At 40.1% G+C, this 24267-nt stretch overlaps 1 protein-coding gene across 1 annotated transcript in view; it reads right to left on the reverse strand.

Moving 5' to 3' along the window:
* ATR (ATR serine/threonine kinase) overlaps positions 1 to 24267 on the reverse strand; it is a 1835177-nt gene that overhangs the window by 888293 nt on the left and 922617 nt on the right. The window contains exon 23 of the mRNA XM_044071973.1: positions 745 to 858. Within this exon, the coding sequence (XP_043927908.1) occupies positions 745 to 858 (114 nt within the window). The remainder of the gene's footprint in view (positions 1 to 744; positions 859 to 24267) is intronic.

Raw genomic sequence — 24267 nt, forward strand, 5'->3', positions numbered from 1 at the left:
GCCCAGTGATAAACTAACTGGCACACAGGATACCAATGAGAACGATAAGGCCAACTGTTCTCAGAAAACTTAACACACAGGAAGAAACCCAGTAAATGCTAAACTATCTAACTACAAAAACGATACTAGTAAAGGCTATATAAAGCTATCTAAATATGAAAAACAGCAGAAATTAGCCAAAAAATCTGCAAAATGTGTTAGACTTAGCCACAGCCAAGAAAAAGAACATCCAAACTCATTGACGTGGCAAATGAGATCTGGGGATTGTACTGGTGCACCATGGGATACCTACCTAGCCACGAGCCAACTGGAAGACTTTGAGCTTGTAAAAAGGCAGAGTCGGAGCCAAGGATCGGTTCCAAACCCATGTGTAAAAATGAAGGACAGCTAGGACTACAGAACATTTATTATATTACTCAAAGAATTTTTGTGGCCTCAGTCAGATCATGATTAGGACCTGCAAGCCAAAGTTCAAGATGGCCTGTCAGTTCCTCAACACATTAATCAAATGTCAGTAGATAAATCAATAAATAAATAAATGTGCTTATTAACAGATAAGTATTAAGTGCATTAAACACAGCTATTAATCATTGTTTCTGTAACTCTTCTCCCAGCGACTACACTGAAGTTGGCACTGCTCTAATTAGTCCCCAGTGATTACATCAAACAAATAAAGACACGCACACTGTTTTCAATAAATAGACAATATGATCATGCTGTTTGTAAGGCAATATGGTGCTGTACCTGAATGGCATATGCTGCAGAATCCTGGGCTCGGACATTATCTGCATAGGCAAGGAATGCTCTGGTCAGCTCTGTCAGAAGGTTAAATGCAAAATTTGGATCATCTACTCCACTCTTATGCAGACAGAGAGAGAGAAGAAACAACATTTAAACCACGGCATATATGCATCTTAATTACAAAACATTTCCAAACATTGCTCTAACACAGTAATGGTTAGGTAGTCAGTGAGAAAGCAAACCCTACACTACAGGCACCATTACATCTTTTCAGAATGAGATCATATACAACATAAGATGCAATGAAATATTTTCAGATGCAATGAACAGTGAAAGACAGATAAAGTACAGTTGTGTACACTTACCATAAATGTAGATGTTCGAGTGTATTCACTGTTGCAGTCATTACATTTGGGTTATCTGCTTGCAGGTAGCCTTCAGTTGGCCTGATTAACAAAGTCTTGAGTCCTGCGTCAGTTGCTGTCTCTTCTTCCGTGACGTCAGGTTGTCAGGGGTATAAAACATGCAGCCGACGTCATTACATCAGTTTTTCTTACCCCAGATGTCAGGTGTCCCCCTAATGGGAAACAATTAAATCTATAAATATACAAGGTTATACCTCAAACAAAAAAGCAAATACACCAAAAAGCTTTTAAGCATTGAAAAGGAGAGAAGAGGTATAGCCAAACAAAGTCAGGGGGCTGGAGGGAGGGTAACCAGGACTGCAACAGTGAATACACTTGAACATCTACATTTATGGTAAGTGTACACAACTGTACTATGTTCTTCATGTTTCACTGTTGCAGTCATCATATTTGTGTAGATTCCCAAAGATAAGGATGGGAGGAGGAATTTAGATAGCATTAGGACCAGCTATAAGGCTCTGCAAGACTGCTGCGGCAAAGCCAGCTCTGGATTTAGAGAAAATTGGCAAATGGTAATGCTTGGTGAAAGTATGTAAAGAACTCCAGGTAACAGCTTCTAGGATGTCCCTGGTAGGTACGCCTCTGAGAAAGGCTGTAGAGGTAGATGCAGCCCTGGTTGAGTGGGATCCGATTCCCTGTGGGATAGGTTTTCCATGGTGCTTATAGCAGAAGTGAATGCAATGGCCCTTGGAGATAGTGCGCGTTGAAATAGCCTTCCCCTCTGTCCCTGCAGCAAATGCCAGCAGCAGTTGTTCAAATTTCCTTTGAGGTTTAGACCTGTCCAAGTAGAATCTAAGTTGTCTGTGCACATCTAAGGAGTGCAGTATCCGTTTCCCTTTGTTCTGTGGATTAGGAAAGAAGGTAGGCAAATAAATGGACTGATTAAAGGCCACACTGGATACCACCTTTGGCCTGAAAGAGGAATTGGTCCTGAGGGACACCATGTCCGCATGAAAGATGATGAAAGGCTCCACTGCCATAAGGGTCTGTAATTCAGATACCCTTCTTGCTGAAGTGATGGCTAAAAGGGAAGCTGTTTTCCAGGAAAGGAATTTTAAATCTGCAGTAGCAGCTGGCTCGAAAGGAGGAAGGGTGAGTTTCTCCAATACAAACTTAAGGTCCTAGGCTGGAGTTGGAGCTCTCCTGGGTGGTCTTAAATTTTTGGCCCCTCTGAGGAACTGCTTGAGCAGTGGAAGAGAGAAGAGGGGAGATTCTGTGTTATAATAAGCTGAAATGGCTGAGGCGTGAATTTTTATTGAGGAAAAAGGCCCTTGTGAAGCATCTCAGTTAAGTATTGTAAAATCTGATGTAAATTGGGCACTGCTGTGCTCATCCCTTGAGATTGGTTCCAGGCACAGAATCTATTCCATTTTTCAGCATAAGATTTTCTAGTACTAGGCCTCCTTGCCTCTATAAACTGACATCCATCACTGGTTTAATGAGGGATGTTAAAGGAGAGCTTAGGTAATTAGCCAGGCTGCTAGGTTCAGTGTTTGAAGCTGAGGGTGCAGAATCTGGTTCTCCTGCTGAGACAGCAGGGTAGGAGTCTGCGGCAGGTGCCATGGGGCCAACAGTGACACACTGCACAGGAGGGTGTACCAGTGTTGGCATGGCCAGCTGGTGCAATCAAAATCATCCTTGGTTTGTCTTGTTTGGTCTTTAGTAGTACTTTGGAGAGCAGAGGCAGAGGAGGAAAGGCATAAACTGATAGGTTTTTCCAGCTGAAGGACAGAGTATCCACATTCCAAGCTTGTCTGTGGGGAGTCCTTGCACAAAATTTTTCCAATTGATAGTTCTGGGGGGAAGCAAACAGGTCTGGGCTTCCCCATTTGCTTGTCAACATGCTGAAAATCCTTGGTTCCAGTTTCCACTCGTGTGGGTCCATGAGGGTTCTGCTTAGTCCATCTGCCAGTGTATTTAGCTTTCCTGGCAAGAATTGAGCTTGTAGATGTACTTGGTAGCTCAAGGCTGTGCTCCACAATGCCATGGCTAGTCTGCAGAGGGGGTAAGAATGTGTACCCCCCCTGCTTGTTTATGTACCACATAGCAGTGGTGTTGTCTGTCTTTACCATTAACTCATTAACCCCGAGTAGCTTCTCATGGCGCCTGTGTGTTTAACACCGAGCGCGCCATGAGAAGATAGTTATTTCATGCTCTTAACCCAGAGTGCCTTCCTGATGCGAGATAAACTGTAATGCAAATCTGTAGTTGAACCTAATGTAAAACACACTGACATCATAACTGAACCTGTAAATTACATTATACAGTTACGATTCAGTGTGTTTTTACATTAGGTTCACATTCAAGTTTTACTTGTAATTCAGTTTAAAAGGTTTGCGATAAGCAAGTGGTGGCAGCCAATCGGATTCTTGCAATTCAAGCCACCACTTGCATACAACTCCACCCCCAACTTAATTTTCTTTTGTTTTATCCCAATAAATAGAGGGTCCAGCAACAGGTATTTCTTTTCTTTGGAATAATATTTGGAGACCTGCTGCTGAATCCCTCTATTTTATTTTTGCACTCAGATCACCAGAGATAGCCATTGACACTCACCAGCATTTGCTGCAAGGAGTTCCTGGTTAGACTATCCAAAAGAACTGCTCTTTTATACCACATCAGGTAAGCTGTTGCTTCATATCCTTCAGAAAATGCGTGCTAACACTAATGGATAGCTGTAAGTGGAGTTGTATTTAATATTACAGCGTAAGGATTTACAATTACTGCTGTATTCTACTGTTGTAATCATTGCATATATTCGTTGCGGAATACTGTTGTCGGTACTTTTCCGTTAATGCAGTAGCACAAATAAGCTAACTTAGCCTGTGATAGAGCAATATTTAAATGGCCTTTGCTTTCTTATTGCTATTTCATCACTTCATTTTTTTTCAGTTGAGTATTAAAATAGCGTCCTGTAATTCTGAAAAGTAAATCTATAACAAGTGCAAGAGGGAGGCTTTATGGCCTCTTCAACCTGTCTATGGTTATTGCCGCCATTCCGGATGCCCGCCTCATGTTTATAAGTGTTTTCTGAACAGTAACTAAACCTGCAGCTTAATTTTTATTGTGAACGGAGTTAGTAGGTATAACGAATATAACAGATATCTATTTAATGTAGTTTTTGCCGCTGTTCCGGACATCCGCCTCATGTCTAGAAGTGTTTTCTGAACAGTAACTAAACCTGCATCTTAATTGTTATTGTGAACGGAGTTTGTAGGTATAATGAATATAACAGATATCTATTTAATTTAGTTTCTTCGACTTTACTCACATTCACTGTGCATGCCATACATTGGAACTTAAAAACATCTGTCATATCACATGGAATTCCAGTAGGTCATCAGTTAAATTTTTAATGCAGAATTACGTTATTGGTGAAATATTTCAGATTACCATGCATACCTGAGATGTCTCATTAATCAGGCATGTGTTTGAGGTATGGTATTGTGTTTTGGTGTTGGCCATTATACAATTGTTTATATCACTCTATAAATTTGATCACATATGTATCCACTTATTGTGATTGCCTTAAGATTCACAGGAACATGGCTATCGGTAATATAGTTTTGAAATGTGTTTTAAACAAATGTGAAAATAAGATTTTTGTGCAGTGCTTCAACATTATAATTTGAATCCATATGACTTGCATTCAAATCATCATACCATGGCTGAATAATTATCTTAGGAAAATGCTCTAAAGATTAGGCCTTTGGCAAAGAGAAATTTAACATAAATTAACAGAAATATAATATATGCAATATAAATTACTGAGGACATTACTCAGGCCTATACCATTTGTCAGACCTTCAACTTCATTCTGCTAAACATGTGCCTTCAGTATATAGGTCATTACACAAGTTCCTCACCGCCACTTATAACATCTCTAGCATTCATCCCAATGTAAATTGTAAATTGAGTGACCACAGCCTTATGAAACAAATAAAATGTGCTAAAATTTAAACTATTCAATAACAGAATACAATACCTAAGGGATTCTAAACAAGCTAATTTAAAAAAAATTAACATTAAGAGTAGTATTTTAAAGTGTTCAGCATTAAATACAATATCAGACAGAGGTATATAATTGCTACTACCGGAACAATCTTAACCACATATAACAATACAAAAATATGGATAAAGTAATATTACCTAGAGGGTCAAGACTGTTATTAATTTGATAAAAGAAATATTACTTTAATAGTGTTTGTCTGTCATAGCACTGATATTTTTATCACACAGACTGACAGTATATTCAGCTTTTGACACACCTGCATGTGTATATATGTATGCATGGAGGGAGTGGAGACACTTTGGCACTACAGTACATATACAGTTGCATATTTGATCTTAAAATCATAGCCCTAGATTAATTGCCCTTTACATGATGGCTTTTATTCCTTCAGTACGACAATACAGATACTTGATTCTTTCATGATCTTCTAGTCCATTTCAGTATGCTATTAGACTTATAACATCACTTTACTACAGCTGTCATCTCGCTCAGTCAGCAGTGGAGCAATGGCTGCTAATATTCCCACAGCATGTTTAAATCCATTCCATACTTCATAGTCTATTATGTGAGATGAACAGCTTTTGCTAATTGCAGCAGACTTTCATAGTTAATCTTTCTTGTTTTTTTTTGTCTTGGCTAGACCAGTGCATGCATTGAAATCACTCAGTTATATATACATATATATATATATATATATATATATATATATATATATATATATATATATATAATACACACACACAAAATATTTAGTCACTCACACATAGACAAGGTTATGGTTGGGAATCAGTGAGGGATAAGTGTTGTATATTTGTCTGTGAGTATGTGTATTTTAGAGTTAAGGTAAGTATTTGGTGAGGAGATATATACAGTGATGTTAGTGTGTGTTTGTGTATGTTTCTGTGTCCAAGTGTGCCTTGTGTAGTAGTAGTAGTGCTACAGGAAGTTTTTTATGAAGGCAAGGTATAGGGTTACAGATGGCGGAAGGTGCAGTGTTAAGTTTAGGGTTAGCATCTATTACTAAGGTACTTAGTGTGAGTGTGTGTGTGTGTGTGTGTGTGTGTGTGTGTGTGTGTGTGTGTGTGTATCTTATGGTACTGTTAGGAGAAGGTTTTTCATATGGGGAAGGTTTTTCATAAATGAAAAGGTTTTTACAAGGTAATGCTTAGGGTCGGAGCTAGGGGCAATAGTAGGTGGATTAGGGTTAGCACACATGAGTAAGGTGTACTTGTGGAGAGAGCTTTGCAAACCATGCATACCAGTGTTTTCCTCTCCAAAATGTGTTGTTTTTTCCTTCAGGGGCTAAGGCCCACTTCTTCCATTACTATCATTACAGGATGACCTTGTTTGTAAATATACAAATTCTGAGGCTATATTCAGCAAGATCTAGTTTAAATATTTATTATCTTTTTTAAATTCATACAGTGTAGTAAATTTCCATATTTTTTTATTTTTATTTTTCATTTGTTGACCGGGATACTCCGACTGGATGCATGTCCATTTTCAGCAGAGGCCCGGGGAGAAAAGCTCCAAGAGTAAGCAGATACAGCATTACAAATACCAGCATTACATAATACAAACAGACTATTTACAGAGATTACATAAGTAAGCAAGTTAAACAAGTTCCACAGGTTAGAGTTAATCCCGAGTGTAAATCAGGATTAAATTAAATTACAGAGTAAGATGGTTAACAGATTGTTACACATTCTAGAGAAAGTTAGCCAGGTTTGATATAAACCTCATGCATGGTGCACCATATCTTATCAACAGTTGGCTGCTTCATTTCCTACCCTATCCCCCCTTGGTGTCCCCTTGAGTTTTCCCTCTCCTTCCTCCTGTGTGATTTTTCTCTCTTGTAGTATTCTAATACCTCTTTACCTTAGTTTTCTATTTTTTACTGCCATCTTTTCTTCATTCTATTCAATTTCTGCTATCTTCTTCTCACATCCAGGAATCTCCTATATATTTCATGCTTCCATAATGTTTTGATGATGGTTTTATCTTCACTAATCGGCGATCTGATAATGCTCATTTCTTTCTTTCCAGATGCTGTTCACTTTCTTTATGCCATATACACATATTTTGAAGACAACAACCATTGTATGGTACAGGAAATCTACAATATGCAAAGTATGTCTGCAAACCAGAAGAAAATCCATAAAATGACCATTATTTCAAAGCTGTCGTGCCCATGTACAGATTCCCCAAATATGCTCCACTTCCTTTTGAAATATGTCTCAGATTTTCTTTGCCTGCTTCTGACTTCTTGTGCTAACCCAGAGTCTCAGAACAAGTGTGTTATTCATGCTTCTACCTTCTGACATCTCCTGCATCCACTATTGTGTTTTCTGCCTTCCATATGGGTGTTAGATGCCATATGTGCAGTATTCTCAGGCTTTGATCTCCTGCTCTATTTATTATTTATATGGTCTTCAATGTCTGAATTGTCTTTTGCCAGTATCCTGCAGCTCCCTTCCACCTTTATTCCTTTTCACAATACTTTCTCATTCTCTTCTTTGACCTTGTGTCTTTTCCCTTAGCAGTTCATAGATCTGTTTGGTCCTTAGCTTCCTCAGTGTCTTCCTTTTCATCTATGGTGCCCTTTTGCCCTGCATCCTACCTGTTCGTTTCTCCTAAAGGCCTCTTTGTATTCCTTTTCCAGGTTTTCCTGAGTACTACATAGTTACACCATTGGGCTTCTGGTACTCTGCATTTTTGTATGAACATTTTGATTGTTCAATTGTCCATGGATTGAAAGTACCTGATTTGCAGTCTTTTCCCCTCACTATTTGTGGCTTTGTCAGATACCTGAAAGAACCAAGAGCATTGATTTTGCCACCGATCGGTGCTAGTGACTAACAGCAGCTAAAATGTGTCAGAAGAATACTGATGTGAGTGCCAAAGGCTGACGGTCTGAAGAAAGGCCAAACTGGCTGCTCAAGGGGTTGTTAGAAATGTTGCATTCTGGTGCTTGTGCATGGTAGGGCAGACTGCAAAAGGGGTCACTGGGGAGATGTTGCATTTTGGTGTTTGTGCATACTCAGTCTTAGTTTATGGAAATGTAGCTTATTTTCATCTTTCGTTAGCATGTCAACGTTTCAGGAAATGTGTTCTTATCCCTCTGCATTTTCATGTTTTGTGTTTTATTATTATGTTATGCACTTTGGTTTTAGTTCATTCTTGACATATATTTATGGCGTCCGTTCACTTTGTGGTAATCTGGAAGCACTCCTTAGGTAGCTTATTTTGTAGTTTAGGCATGCAAAAGCAAAGCTTTTTTTATATTATTAATAAGAGAGGTAATATTACAGGGAAAGCTCAACTGGCATGGTTCTGACCTGTTGTACTATATACTGTGACATGGTTTTGACGTTTACGGTGCAACGGGCAAGAAAATTGGTGATTAATAGGGGTGGTGTGTATGGGCCATGTTGATGTTACACATACACACACACACACATAAACACACACACACTGAAAAGTCAATATTAGACTAGATTTTGTTTTCGCTTGGACTGGAAATTTCTTAGCAGATAACCTGGAAAATACTGTAGACAAATGTAGATAGCTAAGTATGTACACTTTGGTTTCATTGTATATGTAGTGGGTGGCACAGTGCCACAGCACATAATGTGTGTGCGGGTGTGTGCGAGTCTGTTGCCTGGACATTATATGATTGACTTCAATACTTGGCTTACTTTCTGGTGTGTTTCCAGGGGATTCAATATTGGTCAGCATGGGAGTACAAGGGTATCAGACCATATTACTTAGCAAATGATGGTCTGCACCTGTGTTCGTGTATTTGATATTTACTGTTTATTCCACAGAATTTTGTGATGTAGAGAAACAATTGTAATATGACTCATTCCTCATTGCTTGTTATGTTGCTAACAAATAGGTGGGAGGATGGGCTCGATAATAACTTTTATACTGCTTTTGCTGAGTAAGTGAATGGCAGAAGACACGCTACCTAGTTTGACATTTCTGCGTGTCTTATTATTATTAGTATGATTATAGTGATTATAGTGAGTAGTTGCCTGGCTGAGATAAAGGTTATTACAGGGTGACTACTGACAGCATGGAGCTACCATATTTTTATGCATTTCTCCTCGCTTTGTCAGTTATGTGTGGAATTTAGGTGGGAGGAAGGGCACAGTAATATGTAAGTGTTAAACTATGTGACTATGTCCTTATAACAGATTATGACTGTGTTGCATAACACCTTCAGAAGGTAATATAATGAATGCCAGCAGTTATCACCTGTGTCTGGGCATGCACAACTTTGCAAGTCATTAGCACAGTGCAGTTACAATATAGTACTGAGTAATTGTCACTTTTCAGGTTAAACTGTCAGCAGCTGTCACTGTTATTCACATAAGTAGAAGTTGTTATCACATTGCTGAATGCACAACTCACATTTGGCTCTTTCTCCACTTGCAGTGATTGCAATACACCCCCCACCCCTCCACACTACTTTCATTTATGTCATGTATACAATTGCAAGAAATGTAAGCAGTCTAGGAGGAAAAATGTAGACATTACATCTTCAATTGCTGTTTTTTCATGAGAAAGTGGCTGGAATAAGAGGATTTGTGGTGTACTCTATGAAGAATTTGAATATGTATATATTATTATTGACTGCCTTGCATCCCCTCATTTGACAGAAAATCATAACTTGTTTTTAATTATAAGGGAATGACAATATACAAACTCATATGCTGCATTTATTTGAGACTATTCTGCACTGCTGTGGTAAAAATATTTCCTGTGCTTTTGAACTATGAAGTCATTCTGTTGCCTTACTGATTATAGTCTTGCTCTGTTATTTATCATTAAATGTATACCTCCCTTTGTGGGTGAGATACCAGAGGCATATTTCGCCTATTTGTATATCTGTTGGGTGAGCTACCCAGGGTGTAAAGTAGCTGGGGACATATATATCTATATATATATATATATATATATATATATGTATGCATGGAGGGAGTGGAGACACTTTGGCACTACAGTACATATACAGTTGCATATTTGATCTTAAAATCATAGCCCTAGATTAATTGCCCTTTACATGATGGCTTTTATTCCTTCAGTACGACAATACAGATACTTGATTCTTTCATGATCTTCTAGTCCATTTCAGTATGCTATTAGACTTATAACATCACTTTACTACAGCTGTCATCTCGCTCAGTCAGCAGTGGAGCAATGGCTGCTAATATTCCCACAGCATGTTTAAATCCATTCCATACTTCATAGTCTATTATGTGAGATGAACAGCTTTTGCTAATTGCAGCAGACTTTCATAGTTAATCTTTCTTGTTTTTTTTTGTCTTGGCTAGACCAGTGCATGCATTGAAATCACTCAGTTATATATACATATATATATATATATATATATATATATATATATATATATATATATATAAAATACACACACACAAAATATTTAGTCACTCACACATAGACAAGGTTATGGTTGGGAATCAGTGAGGGATAAGTGTTGTATATTTGTCTGTGAGTATGTGTATTTTAGAGTTAAGGTAAGTATTTGGTGAGGAGATATATACAGTGATGTTAGTGTGTGTTTGTGTATGTTTCTGTGTCCAAGTGTGCCTTGTGTAGTAGTAGTAGTGCTACAGGAAGTTTTTTATGAAGGCAAGGTATAGGGTTACAGATGGCGGAAGGTGCAGTGTTAAGTTTAGGGTTAGCATCTATTACTAAGGTACTTAGTGTGAGTGTGTGTGTGTGTGTGTGTGTGTGTGTGTGTGTGTGTGTGTGTGTGTATCTTATGGTACTGTTAGGAGAAGGTTTTTCATATGGGGAAGGTTTTTCATAAATGAAAAGGTTTTTACAAGGTAATGCTTAGGGTCGGAGCTAGGGGCAATAGTAGGTGGATTAGGGTTAGCACACATGAGTAAGGTGTACTTGTGGAGAGAGCTTTGCAAACCATGCATACCAGTGTTTTCCTCTCCAAAATGTGTTGTTTTTTCCTTCAGGGGCTAAGGCCCACTTCTTCCATTACTATCATTACAGGATGACCTTGTTTGTAAATATACAAATTCTGAGGCTATATTCAGCAAGATCTAGTTTAAATATTTATTATCTTTTTTAAATTCATACAGTGTAGTAAATTTCCATATTTTTTTATTTTCATTTGTTGACCGACGGGATACTCCGACTGGATGCATGTCCATTTTCAGCAGAGGCCGGGAGAAAAGCTCCAAGAGTAAGCAGATACAGCATTACAAATACCAGCATTACATAATACAAACAGACTATTTACAGAGATTACATAAGTAAGCAAGTTAAACAAGTTCCACAGGTTAGAGTTAATCCCGAGTGTAAATCAGGATTAAATTAAATTACAGAGTAAGATGGTTAACAGATTGTTACACATTCTAGAGAAAGTTAGCCAGGTTTGATATAAACCTCATGCATGGTGCACCATATCTTATCAACAGTTGGCTGCTTCATTTCCTACCCTATCCCCCTTTGGTGTCCCCTTGAGTTTTCCCTCTCCTTCCTCCTGTGTGATTTTTCTCTCTTGTAGTATTCTAATACCGCTTTACCTTAGTTTTCTATTTTTTACTGCCATCTTTTCTTCATTCTATTCAATTTCTGCTATCTTCTTCTCACATCCAGGAATCTCCTATATATTTCATGCTTCCATAATGTTTTGATGATGGTTTTATCTTCACTAATCGGCGATCTGATAATGCTCATTTCTTTCTTTCCAGATGCTGTTCACTTTCTTTATGCCATATACACATATTTTGAAGACAACAACCATTGTATGGTACAGGAAATCTACAATATGCAAAGTATGTCTGCAAACCAGAAGAAAATCCATAAAATGACCATTATTTCAAAGCTGTCGTGCCCATGTACAGATTCCCCAAATATGCTCCACTTCCTTTTGAAATATGTCTCAGATTTTCTTTGCCTGCTTCTGACTTCTTGTGCTAACCCAGAGTCTCAGAACAAGTGTGTTATTCATGCTTCTACCTTCTGACATCTCCTGCATCCACTATTGTGTTTTCTGCCTTCCTTTACTAATTTCATGGGTGTTAGATGCCATCTGTGCAGTATTCTCAGGCTTTGATCTCCTGCTCTATTTATTATTTATATGGTATTCAATGCCTGAATTGTCTTTTGCCAGTATCCTGCAGCTCCCTTCCACCTTTATTCCTTTTCACAATACTTTCTCATTCTCTTCTTTGACCTTGTCTCTTTTCCCTTAGCACTTCATAGATCTGTTTGGTCCTTAGCTTCCCCAGTGTCTTCCTTTTCATCTATGGTGCCCTTTTGCCCTCCCTCCTACCTGTTCATTTCTCCTAAAGGCCTCTTTTTATTCCTTTTCCAGGTTTTCCAGAGTACTACATAGTTACACCATTGGGCTTCTAGTACTCTGCATTTTTGTATGAACTTTTTGATTGTTCAATTGTTCATGGATTGAAAGTACCTGATTTGCAGTCTTTTTCCCTCACTATTTGTGGCTTTGTCAGATACCTGAAAGAACCAAGAGCATTGATTTTGCCACCGATCAGTGCTAGTGACTAACAGCAGCTAAAATGTGTCAGAAGAATACTGACGTGAGTGCCAAAGGCTGACAGTCTGAAGATTCCGAAGAAAGGCCAAACCTGCTGCTCAAGGGGTTGTTAGAAATGTTGCATTCTGGTGCTTGTGCATAGTAGGGCAGACTGCAAAAGGGGTCACTGGGGAGATGTTGCATTTTGGTGTTTGTGCATACTCAGTCTTAGTTTATGGAAATGTAGCTTATTTTTAGCTTTCGTTAGCATGTCAACGTTTCAGGAAATGTGTTCTTTTCCCTCTGCATTTTCATGTTTTGTGTTTTATTATTATGTTATGCACTTTGGTTTTAGTTCATTCTTGACATATATTTATGGCGTCCGTTCACTTTTGTGGTAATCTGGAAGCATTCCTTAGGTAGCTTATTTTGTAGTTTAGGCATGCAAAAGCAAAGCTTTTTTTATATTATTAATAAGAGAGGTAATATTACAGGGAAAGCTCAACTGGCATAGTTCTGACCTGTTGTACTATATACTGTGACATGGTTTTGATGTTTACGGTGCAACGGGCAAGAAAATTGGTGATTAATAGGGGTGGTGTCTATGGGCCATGTTGATGTTACACATACACACACACACACATAAACACACACACACTGAAAAGTCAATATTAGACTAGATTTTGTTTTCGCTGACTGGAAATTTCTTAGCAGATAACCTGGAAAATACTGTAGACAAATGTAGATAGCTAAGTATGTACACTTTGGTTTCATTGTATATGTAGTGGGTGGCACAGTGCCACAGCACATAATGTGTGTGCGGGTGTAAAGTAGTATGTTGCCTGGACATTATATGATTGACTTCAATACTTGGCTTACTTTCTGGTGTGTTTCCAGGGGATTCAATGTTGGTCAGCATGGGAGTACAAGGGTATCAGACCGTATTACTTAGCAAATGATGGTCTGCACCTGTGTTCGTGTATTTGATATTTACTGTTTATTTCACAGAATTTTGTGATGTAGAGAAACAATTGTAATATGACTCATTCTTCATTGCTTGGTATGTTGCTAACAAATAGGTGGGAGGATGGGCTCGATAATAACTTTTATACTGCTTCTGCTGAGTAAGTGAATGGCAGAAGACAAGCTACCTAGTTTGACATTTCTGCGTGTCTTATTATTATTAGTATGATTATAGTGATTATAGTGAGTCGTTACATGACTGAGATAAAGGTTATTACAGAGTGACTACTGACAGCATGGAGCTACCATATTTTTATGCATTTCTCCTCACTTTATCAGACATGTGTAGAATTTAGGTGGGAGGAAGGGCACAGTAATATGTAAGTGTTAAACTATGTGACTATGTCCTTATAACAGATTATGACTGTGTTGCATAACACCTTCAGAAGGTAATATAATGAATGCCAGCAGTTATCACCTGTGTCTGGGCATGCACAACTTTGCAAGTCATTAGCACAGTGCAGTTACAATATAGTACTGAGTAATTGTCACTTTTCAGGTTAAACTGTCAGCAGCTGTCACTGTTATTCACATAAGTAGAAGTTGTTATCACATTGCTGAATGCACAACTCACATTTGGCTCTTTCTCCACTTGCAGTGATTGCAATACACCCCCCACCCCTCCACACTACTTTCATTTATGTCATGTATACAATTGCAAGAAATGTAAGCAGTCTAGGAGGAAAAATGTAGACATTACATCTTCAGTTGCTGTTTTTTCATGAGAAAGTGGCTGGAATAAGAGGATTTGTGGTGTACTGTATGAAGAATTTGAATATGTATATATTATTATTGACTGCCTTGCATCCCCTCATTTGACAGAAAATCATAACTTGTTTTTAACTATAAGGGAATGACAATATACAAACTCATATGCTGTATTTATTTGAGACTATTCTGCACTGCTGTGGTAAAATATTTCCTGTGCTTTTGAACTATGAAGTCATTTTGTTGCTTTACTGATTATAGTCTTGCTCTGTTATTTATCATTAAATGTATACCTCCCTTTGTGGGTGAGATACCAGAGGCATATTTCGCCTGTTAGACTATTTGTATACCTGTTGGGTGAGCTACCCAGGGTGTAAAGTAGCTGGGGACATATATATCTATCTATATATATATATATATATATCTATATATATATATATATATATATCTATATATATATATATATATATATATATATATATATATATATATATATACACACACACACACACACACACACACACACACACAGATTTATATGTGTATGTAGATATATATAGATGGAGATATAAATATATAGATGTGTGTGTGTGTGTGTGTGTGTGTGTGTGTATATATATATATATATATATATATAATATAGAAATATAGAAATAGAGATAGGTGCATTGCTTTTCACGTGCCTCTGTGCAGGTATATTACATCACAATGTTGTATTGCATTGTGTTTTTTAGGTGTGATTTCAAGTGTAAAGCAACACAGCCACCACCAAAGATGCCATCTTTTGAGGAGAAAGCAAGCAGCATTTACCTGTTGGGTGAGGAAAATGACTGTGATGGTTGTAGCAGTGGTTCAGACAATGGTATGCACCTTGACGTACCACATAATGCCAACCAGAGTGAGGATGATGATTATGACTCAGAGGATGACATTCCACTCGCACGTCTGCATGAAAAGGCCATTGCCTGTGATACGGCTGATGCCACTGTGCCCGCCATTCCTGAAAGACCACTATGAGTTGCCAAAGCAGACATGACCAGTAATTATGACACTGACCATGACAGTGAGGATGAGGTGCCACTTGCACACCTAAGGAAGGTGCCCACACACAAGTTGGCCACACACAATGGCCACCAAGTGCATTCAGAGTATGATGCAGATGATGACTTGCCTTTATCTGTGTTCACGAAAGCACGTGGTCTGACTGACACAACTATGCAGTCCTCCATAGTGCAATGCACTGCAAGTGCCGACAAGGGTGTGGATATGCCTTCGATTGTGCATGATGTGGGAAGTAATCCAGAGTATGGTGATTGGGATGGAGAAAATCCTCTAGATATCAGTCCAAGTAGCTCCTTGTCAGACAATACGGGTATGCCTCAGCAGGGAGCATGTGTCAGCAGTTCACTACCAACTGCAAGCAGTACAGTTGCTACTGGCATTGAGAGAGCACCATCTCTCAACCCTTCAGCCCTTCCCATTCCTAACTGTTCCTTGCGACCCAGTCAGGTACGCCGAGCATGCCCACCATGTAAGATCACGTGGGAAAAACACCTCCAAACTTTACACATTGAGGAATTTGTGGGGCCGGTAGGACCAGTAAATCACTTGGGCTCAGATAGCACAGAGATGGACTTCCTGAATTTGATGTTCCCAGAGGAGCTATACACCCGGATTGCTAATGAAACAAATCGCTATGCTGCACAGAGGCAGGCCGCAACAGGCAAGGTTGATACGCGGTGTTCTCCTGTCTGCCCAGGAGACATACGCACATTTCTAGGTGTCAGAATATAATTGTACATGTTCCTGAATTGAGGCAGTACTGGGAAACGCACCATGTATATGGTCGCTTCCCAATAGCAGAGTACATGACCAGAGATAGATTTGAAAAAATTCAGCAGTACTTCCACTGCAACGATAACAGCTTGAGCCTACCACAGGGCTCTGTGGGTCATGACAAGCTACATCACGTACGGCCAATACTGGATGCAGTACTTCATGCATGCAGGACACGTTACAATGTGCATCATGAGGTGGCTGTAGACAAAGCCATGGTTGGCTTCCGTGGACGCTTGACATTTAAACAGTTTATGCCTGGTAAGCCTGAGAGGTATGGCATTAAGGTGTGGGTGTTGGCAGACTCGACCAATGGGTATGTACATGAATTCCAGGTATACACTGGAAAAACGGAGCAGAATACAGAGGTCGGGCTGGCACACAGAGTTGTAGTTGACTTAACTAGGGGACTGATTGGCAAGAAGCATCACATTTACTTTGATAACTTCTTTACCTCTGTTCCGCTTGCATAGCAATTGCTGAAAAATGATCTGTACTGTTGTGGAACCATGCGCACCAATAGGTCAGGATGGCCTCTAACATTCAACAGACAGGCCATTGGAAAAGCATCTCGAGGCTACTACAAGCAATTGCAGAGTGGACCACTGCTAGCTACTGAATGGAAGGATAGCAAACCAGTATTCCTCCTGTCAACTAACTGTAACCCAACCTTGCCAGTCTCCAGCACATACAGGAGAAAGCATGATGGAAGAAAGGCATTGGTGCCATGTCCACCAGTTGTAAACATGTACAACAGTTACATGAATGGGGTGGACCAAGCAGATCAGCTCAGGACACAGTATCCCAGTGCCAGAAAGGCCCGCAAATGGTGGCTGTACTTGTTCTGGTTCTTATGGGATATGGCCATTGTCAATGCTTTCATTATATTCCGTGAAAGTATCAGCCATCAGCAACTGTCACGCTCTGGACGTGCTATTCCAGCAACACAGTTACAGTTTCGAAGGAACCTAGGCTTGCATCTACTTGCCAGTTACACAAAGAGGAAAAGATGCACTGAGATTACTGCCCCAGAGGCAATGAGCCGATTTGAGCATGGCTCTCACTTTCCAGTGAAATGGCGTAAATCAAGATGCAAAAACTGTGCCAGCAAGGGTAAAAGCGCTGAGCCATCATGGGGGTGCCCGACTTGCACGGTCAACCTGTGTGTCGAATGCTTTGGCGAGTACCATGGCCATAAATTTCTCCCATAGTGCTGTTGTCATAGCTTTTGACATGTTGCCTTGATGTAGCTCTCCACTCAGTCTCCCTCCCTTCAGTGCATCACAGGGGGCATACCCAGCCAGCATGGATCTTGTGATCCACCGGGATCGCAGTTGGGAACTTGGAGACTCTTCAGCTCAATCCCATTGTGCTGCTCTCCTAGGTAAACATGGGCTTGGGTGTGCCTCCGGGAAAGGACACATGCAAAAAGACACAGCCTGGGTCAGTCTTGGTCTTTTGACATGTTGCCTTGATGTAGCTCTCCACTCGGTCTCCCTCCCTTCAGGTGTAGTCAATGTATGTAGATCAGGGCAACAGGGTTTACATTAGATCCTCCCTTCCACTCCTAATGGCCATTGCAGAAAGGACACATGTAAATGGAAAAGGCAGAGGTAAAGCAGAGTGCCTCACCTGTTTTTTCAGTGCACATGTGCCCTTTCTGTGCCCCCATGTCAGTTAGCAGCCAAGCCCTTCAACACCAATGCCAGGAAGGTCCCTCTTCAGTTTTTTTTGCCAACTGCTCTTAGGTTGGTGGGTGCATCGCGGGGGGCATACCCAGCCAGCATGGATCTTGTGATCCACCAGGATCGCAGTTGGGAACTTGGAGACTCTTCAGCTCAGTCCCATTGTGCTGCTGTCCTAGGTAAGCATGGGCTTGGGTGTGCCACTGTGATGTAATGTTTCCCTCCGGGAAAGGACACATGCAAAAAGACACAGCCTGGGTCAGTCTTGGTCTTTTGACATGTTGCCTTGATGTAGCTCTCCACTCAGTCTCCCTCCCTTCAGGTGTAGTCAGTGTATGTAGGTGAGGGTAGTAAATGTATGAAGGTCAGGACAGCAATTAGTGAGTTACTTCAGTCCCTCATCCCTTAGGTCCATTGCTGAATGGGCACATGTAAAGAGAAAAGGCAGAGGTAAGGCAGACTGCTGACAATGAAGGAGGTCATGAGACCATAGTGGTATCAGCAGTCTGAGTGGGCAGCCAGCACAGCTATGGGACACTACAGATAACCAACATCTGGAGCCCCATGCCTGTCTTTGGCATATTAGTGGAGCGGCGGTCCTTACCCTGCTTTTCCTCTTTACATGTGCCCTGGCTGTGCACCCTTGTCAGTGTCCACCCATGCTTTATTTCAGATAAGGTAAGACTGTCTTCTGTCTTCGGCATTACCGCGGAAGATGTTCACCTAACTGAGGAGGGCATTGTGTTGTTCTTGACCAATCTCCACAATGGCGTGAGGAGAGCCATGCAAGATTGCTAACATGCAGCTTGTGAGAAGAATGGAAAACACCCATGACCAAGTCGGACCAATATAGTAAGTAAAACACTATTATGAAATGTGTTGTGTAAAATTAATTTTTCTGAGCTTGGCAAACGACTCTTATAGAAATTATGATTTTTTTCATCTTTTGGTAAATAACTTTGCAAGGGAGCATCTGAATGTGCCAAGTAATATCTAATTTTGAAGAAAGTATTGCTGGTTCCAACATGGTAAAATAATTGTTCCTGTATGTTTGACACATGTGCAGATATCAAAGTTTGTTTGGTACTTACGGTTATGGAAATTATGATTTTTTTCATATTTTAGTAAATAACTTTGAAAGGGAGCATCTGAATGTGCCAAGTAATATCTCATTTTGAAGACAGTATTGCTGGTTCTAACATGGTAAAAGAATTGTGCCTGTATGTTTGACACATGTAGAGATATCAAAGTTTGTTTTGGACTTAGGTTATGGAAATTATGATTTGTTTTCATATTTTGCTAAATAACTTTGCAAGGGAGCATCTGAATGTGCTAAGTGCTAAGTAATACGTCATTTTGAAAAGATTATTTATAGTTCTAACATGGTAAACGAATTGGGCCTGTATGTTGTACACATGTGCAGACATCAATGTTTGTTTCGGACTTAGGTTATGGAAATTATGATTTTTTTCATATTTTGGTAAATAACTTTGCAAGGGAGCATCTGAATGTGCTAAGTAATACCTCATTTTGAAGACAGTACTGATAGTTCTAACATGGTAAAAGAATGGTGCCTGTATGTTGTACTCATGTGCAGATATCAAAGTTTGTTTCGGACTTAGGTTATGGAAATTATGATTTTTTTCATATTTTGGTAAATAACTTTGCAAGGGAGCATCTGAATGTGTTAAGTAATACCTCATTTTGAAAAGATTATTTATAGTTCTAACACGGTAAAAGAATGGTGCCTGTATGTTGTACTCATAGGCAGATATCAAAGTTTGTTTGGAATTAGGTTATGGAATTTATGATTTTTTTCATATTTTGGTAAATAAGTTTGCAAGGGAGCATGTCAGTATGCCAAGTAATACCTCATTTTGAAGACAGTGTTACTCCTTACAACATGGTAAAAGAACTATGTCTGTGCACTCTACACATGTACAGATATCACAGTTTGTTTAGTCTTGTACGATTATGAAAATTATACATTTACAATACTTTTCATTATTATGCCCATATCTTTGCAAGGGAGCATGGTGATCACACAAATGATGCATCATTTTGAAGCTGATATTCAGATGCACAACGTCTACACTGATATGTAGGCTCTGTCTGTTACAGGTGATGAGATATTATGCTTTGTTTATTTATCAATTATGAAAAATAATATATTAATCATATTTCTGTGAATATCTGAAGAAAGGAACATCATACAGTAATGATTAAGGTATAACATTTTAAAGCTGACATTCATATTAACAAATTACATTCAAATTGTATGGGTCTGCATGGTACATTGACCAAGATATTGTGCTTTGTTTTTCCAAAAAGGTAAAACATATGCACAATATCAGCATTCCTTGCCAAATATTTAATAATGACTTTGATATACACTATCAACATTTACACTGTCGGAAAGGTCAGTGTCTGCTGAACAACTTTCGCGTTTACATTTTTAGTCTAGCTCTTATAGTTAAAGAGTTATGAACATTTGTTTTCTGTATGGTTTTACAAATGGATTTTCTGAAAATGAGCTCAGGCTGCACTGTTGTTCCTATGGTGGAATTAAGCAGGCAGCTTTTCCTGAGCTGCTCCGGAGTGAATGAGTTAATTGTCCTGTAAGAATGTGGTCCTTGAAGGCTGTCAGAGCATTCTATACAGCTAGCATTTCTTTATGATTGATGTGAAGGTGCATTTGAATTGGGTTCCATTTGCCCTGAATGCACTTCTCTGCCAGGTGTGCCCCCCCCCCCCCCCATGCATAGTCTGAAGCGTCTGTTGTTAGGGTTTGGGCGGCAGGGGGTAGTGTGAATGGTAGTTCCTTATTTTGGTGGCAGGCCTCTGCCCACCAAAGGAACTCTAGGCGTAGACAAGGAATGATAGGAATCATTGCTTCTAGATCCTGAGAATGTTGACACCATAGGCTTTTTGGATACCATTGTAGTTTCCTCATATGCAGTCTTGCATATGGAATTAGAAGAATGCAGGAGGCCATGAACCCCAAGGCTTGTAGTATTTCCCTTGCAGATAGCAGGGTTTTTGTGACCACTTGTTTGAAGTAGGTTGTCAAGTGAATTTGTTTCTCTGGCATGAGGAAAGCCATCTGGGAAGTTGTATTCAAGCTTGCTCCCAGGAATATAATTTGTTGACAGGGTACCAGGTGTGTTTCTTTTCGTTTATTGTGTACCCCAGACAAGTTAGCACCCTCTGTACAAAAGCCAGATGATTCAAAAGTATGTCTTGGTTTTCTGCCTGAATTAGACAATCGTCCAGGTATTGGTATATTTGAATATTTCTTTGCCTGCAAAATGCAATGACTGGAGCTAGGCACTTTGTGAATACCCTAGGCACAGTAGATAAACCAAAGGGCAGTGCAGAGAACTGACAGTGCGTGTAGCCTGCTTTGAAGCGTAGGCATCTTCTGCAAGATTCCCTGATTGGGATGTGCAGGTATGCTTCCTTTAAATTTAGTGTTGCCAACCAGGCATCTTTGCTTAGCATAGGAAGCAACTGGTGAAGAGTCAGTATCTTGAATTTTGGAATCACCAAAAAGGTGTTTAGAGTAGGCAGGTCCAGGATAGGATGCCATGAATTGTCTTTTCTGGGTACCAGGAAAAATCCAGAGTAGAAACCTTGTCCCTTTTTCTCTTCTGGTATCAGTTGAATAGCCCCTATACTTAAGAGAGAGAGTACTTGCTTTTGGGCCTCTGCCCACTGCTTTGGAGGTAGATCTGGCCAACCACTTGGAGTTGGTGATGTCTGGAAGTGAAATCTGTATCCATGGGACACTATATTTAAAACCCATTTGTCCTGGGTAAGGAGTCCCCAGTTCTTTGCATGAAGTGCAATCTTTCCCCCCAAAGGGGCAGTCAGTTGAGAACTGCTTGGAAGTTTTAAAAAGAAGTCATTGAGACAGTTTACCATAGGGGGAGTTTTATTACTCCCAAATTTGGAAGTGGAGGCCCCCCACTGCTTAGTCCTGTGCGTCCCGTGGGACTGAAGCCTGGGTGCTCTGCTGGATCTGGGTTTGGACTGAGAAGGTCTGGAAGAGGCAGGAAAGGACCAATTCTTAGAAAGCCAATGCCTACTAAATCTTGGAGGTTGTACTTGTAAAAAGTCTTTAACAGTTTGCATAGATTTAGCTTTTTCCTCCATCTTTTTAAGAACTTCTGCCTTGTTGCCAAACAGGTGTCCCTGATTTAAGGGAGCATCCAATAATTTCGCTTTAACATGATCTGGCAAGGATTGCTCCTTAAGCCAAGCATACCTTCTAAGTACAGACCCAGTTACCGCAGCCCTGCAAGATGCCTCTAGTGAATCAAAACCACATTGCAATGTATGTTTACCAACTTGTTCAGCAGAATGCATACAATCCTGTAAATCCTTATCTTCAGCACAATCAGGAGTCATAATTTTCTGATTAAGCAATCCAATAATATGTAGCTGAAACTTTAACATATGAAACTGGCAATTCAAGGCCCTAATGGCCAAAGCTGCAGAAGTGTATACCTTCTTACCCCATCTATCCAGAGCCCTGGAGTCTCTATCAGAGGGGGTAGGATTTTTGGCAGTAGTAGCTTTAATGCCCTTGGGTTCCTGTGAAATGGTTTCAGGATCCACAGCAGGATTTTTGAAAAGGAACCTGTGAGAGTCAGGAACCCTGTAATATCTATCAGGTTTTCTGGAAGCAGGAGGTAAAGAGTCAGGGGCCATGCTAGATTCCGAAAAGGCATCAACAATGTCCAGTACAGGAGGTATGGCTAAAGGGCTGTGCTGGGGCAGAAATCCCTAAGCCTATTTTTAGAATCAGAGAAATCCTGACTTTCCCAAAGAAAAAGCTCCCTGAGGGTATGCAAGGTTTCACCAAAAGAGAAATCCTCTGGGGGGAAGCAGAGGGAATAGAGTCCTCAGCATCAGAATCCTCATGGTATTCAAGGGTAAATCCTGGTCATCAGAGGAAACAGAAATTTCAGAATCCTGGTTAGAAGTATAATAAGCAAACTCAGTCCTAGGTCTTAGAGGGGGAAGGTTGGCTTCCCCTGATTAAAGTAATAAGGTCTTCAGTCATTCTTATCATTTGTTCTTTAGGCATAGAGGCCTGACCATGGGTGTCAGTTTTCTAGGCATGGTTCAAGTTTTAGGCCTTGAAGAAGAAGATGGCGCCAGTTTAATATGCAAGTCAGTAGGCCTGAATACACCCCTCAGAAACTGGTGCCTGCACAGCGGCTCTGGACCCATCCAAGGTAGAGACAGCCTCAGGTTCCACAGTTGAAGCATCTCGTGGAATACAGGACTCTGAATGGGTCTCAGTAGAGGCCTGCAAATCTGAAGTACGGGTATCGGGGGCTGCAAAAGCGCCTCACTGAGTACCGGCGAACTGGGCGACCTGTCTCTGTCTTTATCTTTGCGTTTCTTTAGAATGTTGGTAGTCAGATGGCTTACCGAAGACATATCAGGATAACTGAACCGAGCACCAAAAAATTTAGAAGCGCAAATATACTGACGACGGATAGTTCGTGGTTTAAATAAGGCACAAAACTGACAGCGAGGTACGTCGTGGTCAGAGCCTAGGCAAGGAATACAGTACAAATGAAAATCTTTATGAAGTATTTGCTTTCCACAAGAAATGCAATTATTTACTTTTACTGACATCGGTTTAGAGCAAGAAAAAGTTTCCCCGATGGGGTACTTAGCTTTTAGTTGAAGACTTTGGTTCTGAAACTTGAAAACGAAAATTTCAGGAGCCGGCCAACCAGCACTTGCGAACTGCTTCTGCTTCGGGCACCGCATGGCAAGAAAGACTGATGTAATAATGTCGGCTGCAGGTTTTATACCCCTGACGTCACGGAAGAAGAGACAGCAAGCGAAGCAGGACCCAAGACTTTGTTAACCAGGCCGACTAAGAGCTACCTGCAAGCAGACAACCCAAATGTAAAGACTGCAACAGTGAAACATGAAGAACATCTTAATCCATCCTGCAGTGTTACAGTACTTGGTGCCAATGTCAACATTAAGCAATTAATTTAAATTAAATATTGCCAATGGACCCAAATGACATTTTATCTCCCTGAAGGACCTTGAACAATGGCGATGGTTCCTCTACCTGCATTCAACTGTCAAACTCTGTCGAGGTAGGGGGACAGGGACGGGGGACTGGACATTCCCAGGGTGAATGAGAATGCTATGACTCATTCACTCCTGCCTGGGATTCCCAACTGGCCTTCCATTCGTAAGAGTTGAGAATGAGAGGGCCGTCTTACTTGTCCTGCTAGGTCGTCAACAATCTTCCTGTGGGAGCACTCGCTTATT

The sequence above is a fragment of the Protopterus annectens genome, chromosome 5.part0 (genome assembly GCF_019279795.1).
Source record: "Protopterus annectens isolate FY-2018-M chromosome 5.part0, PAN1.0, whole genome shotgun sequence".
Classification (NCBI taxonomy): Eukaryota; Metazoa; Chordata; order Ceratodontiformes; family Protopteridae; genus Protopterus; species Protopterus annectens.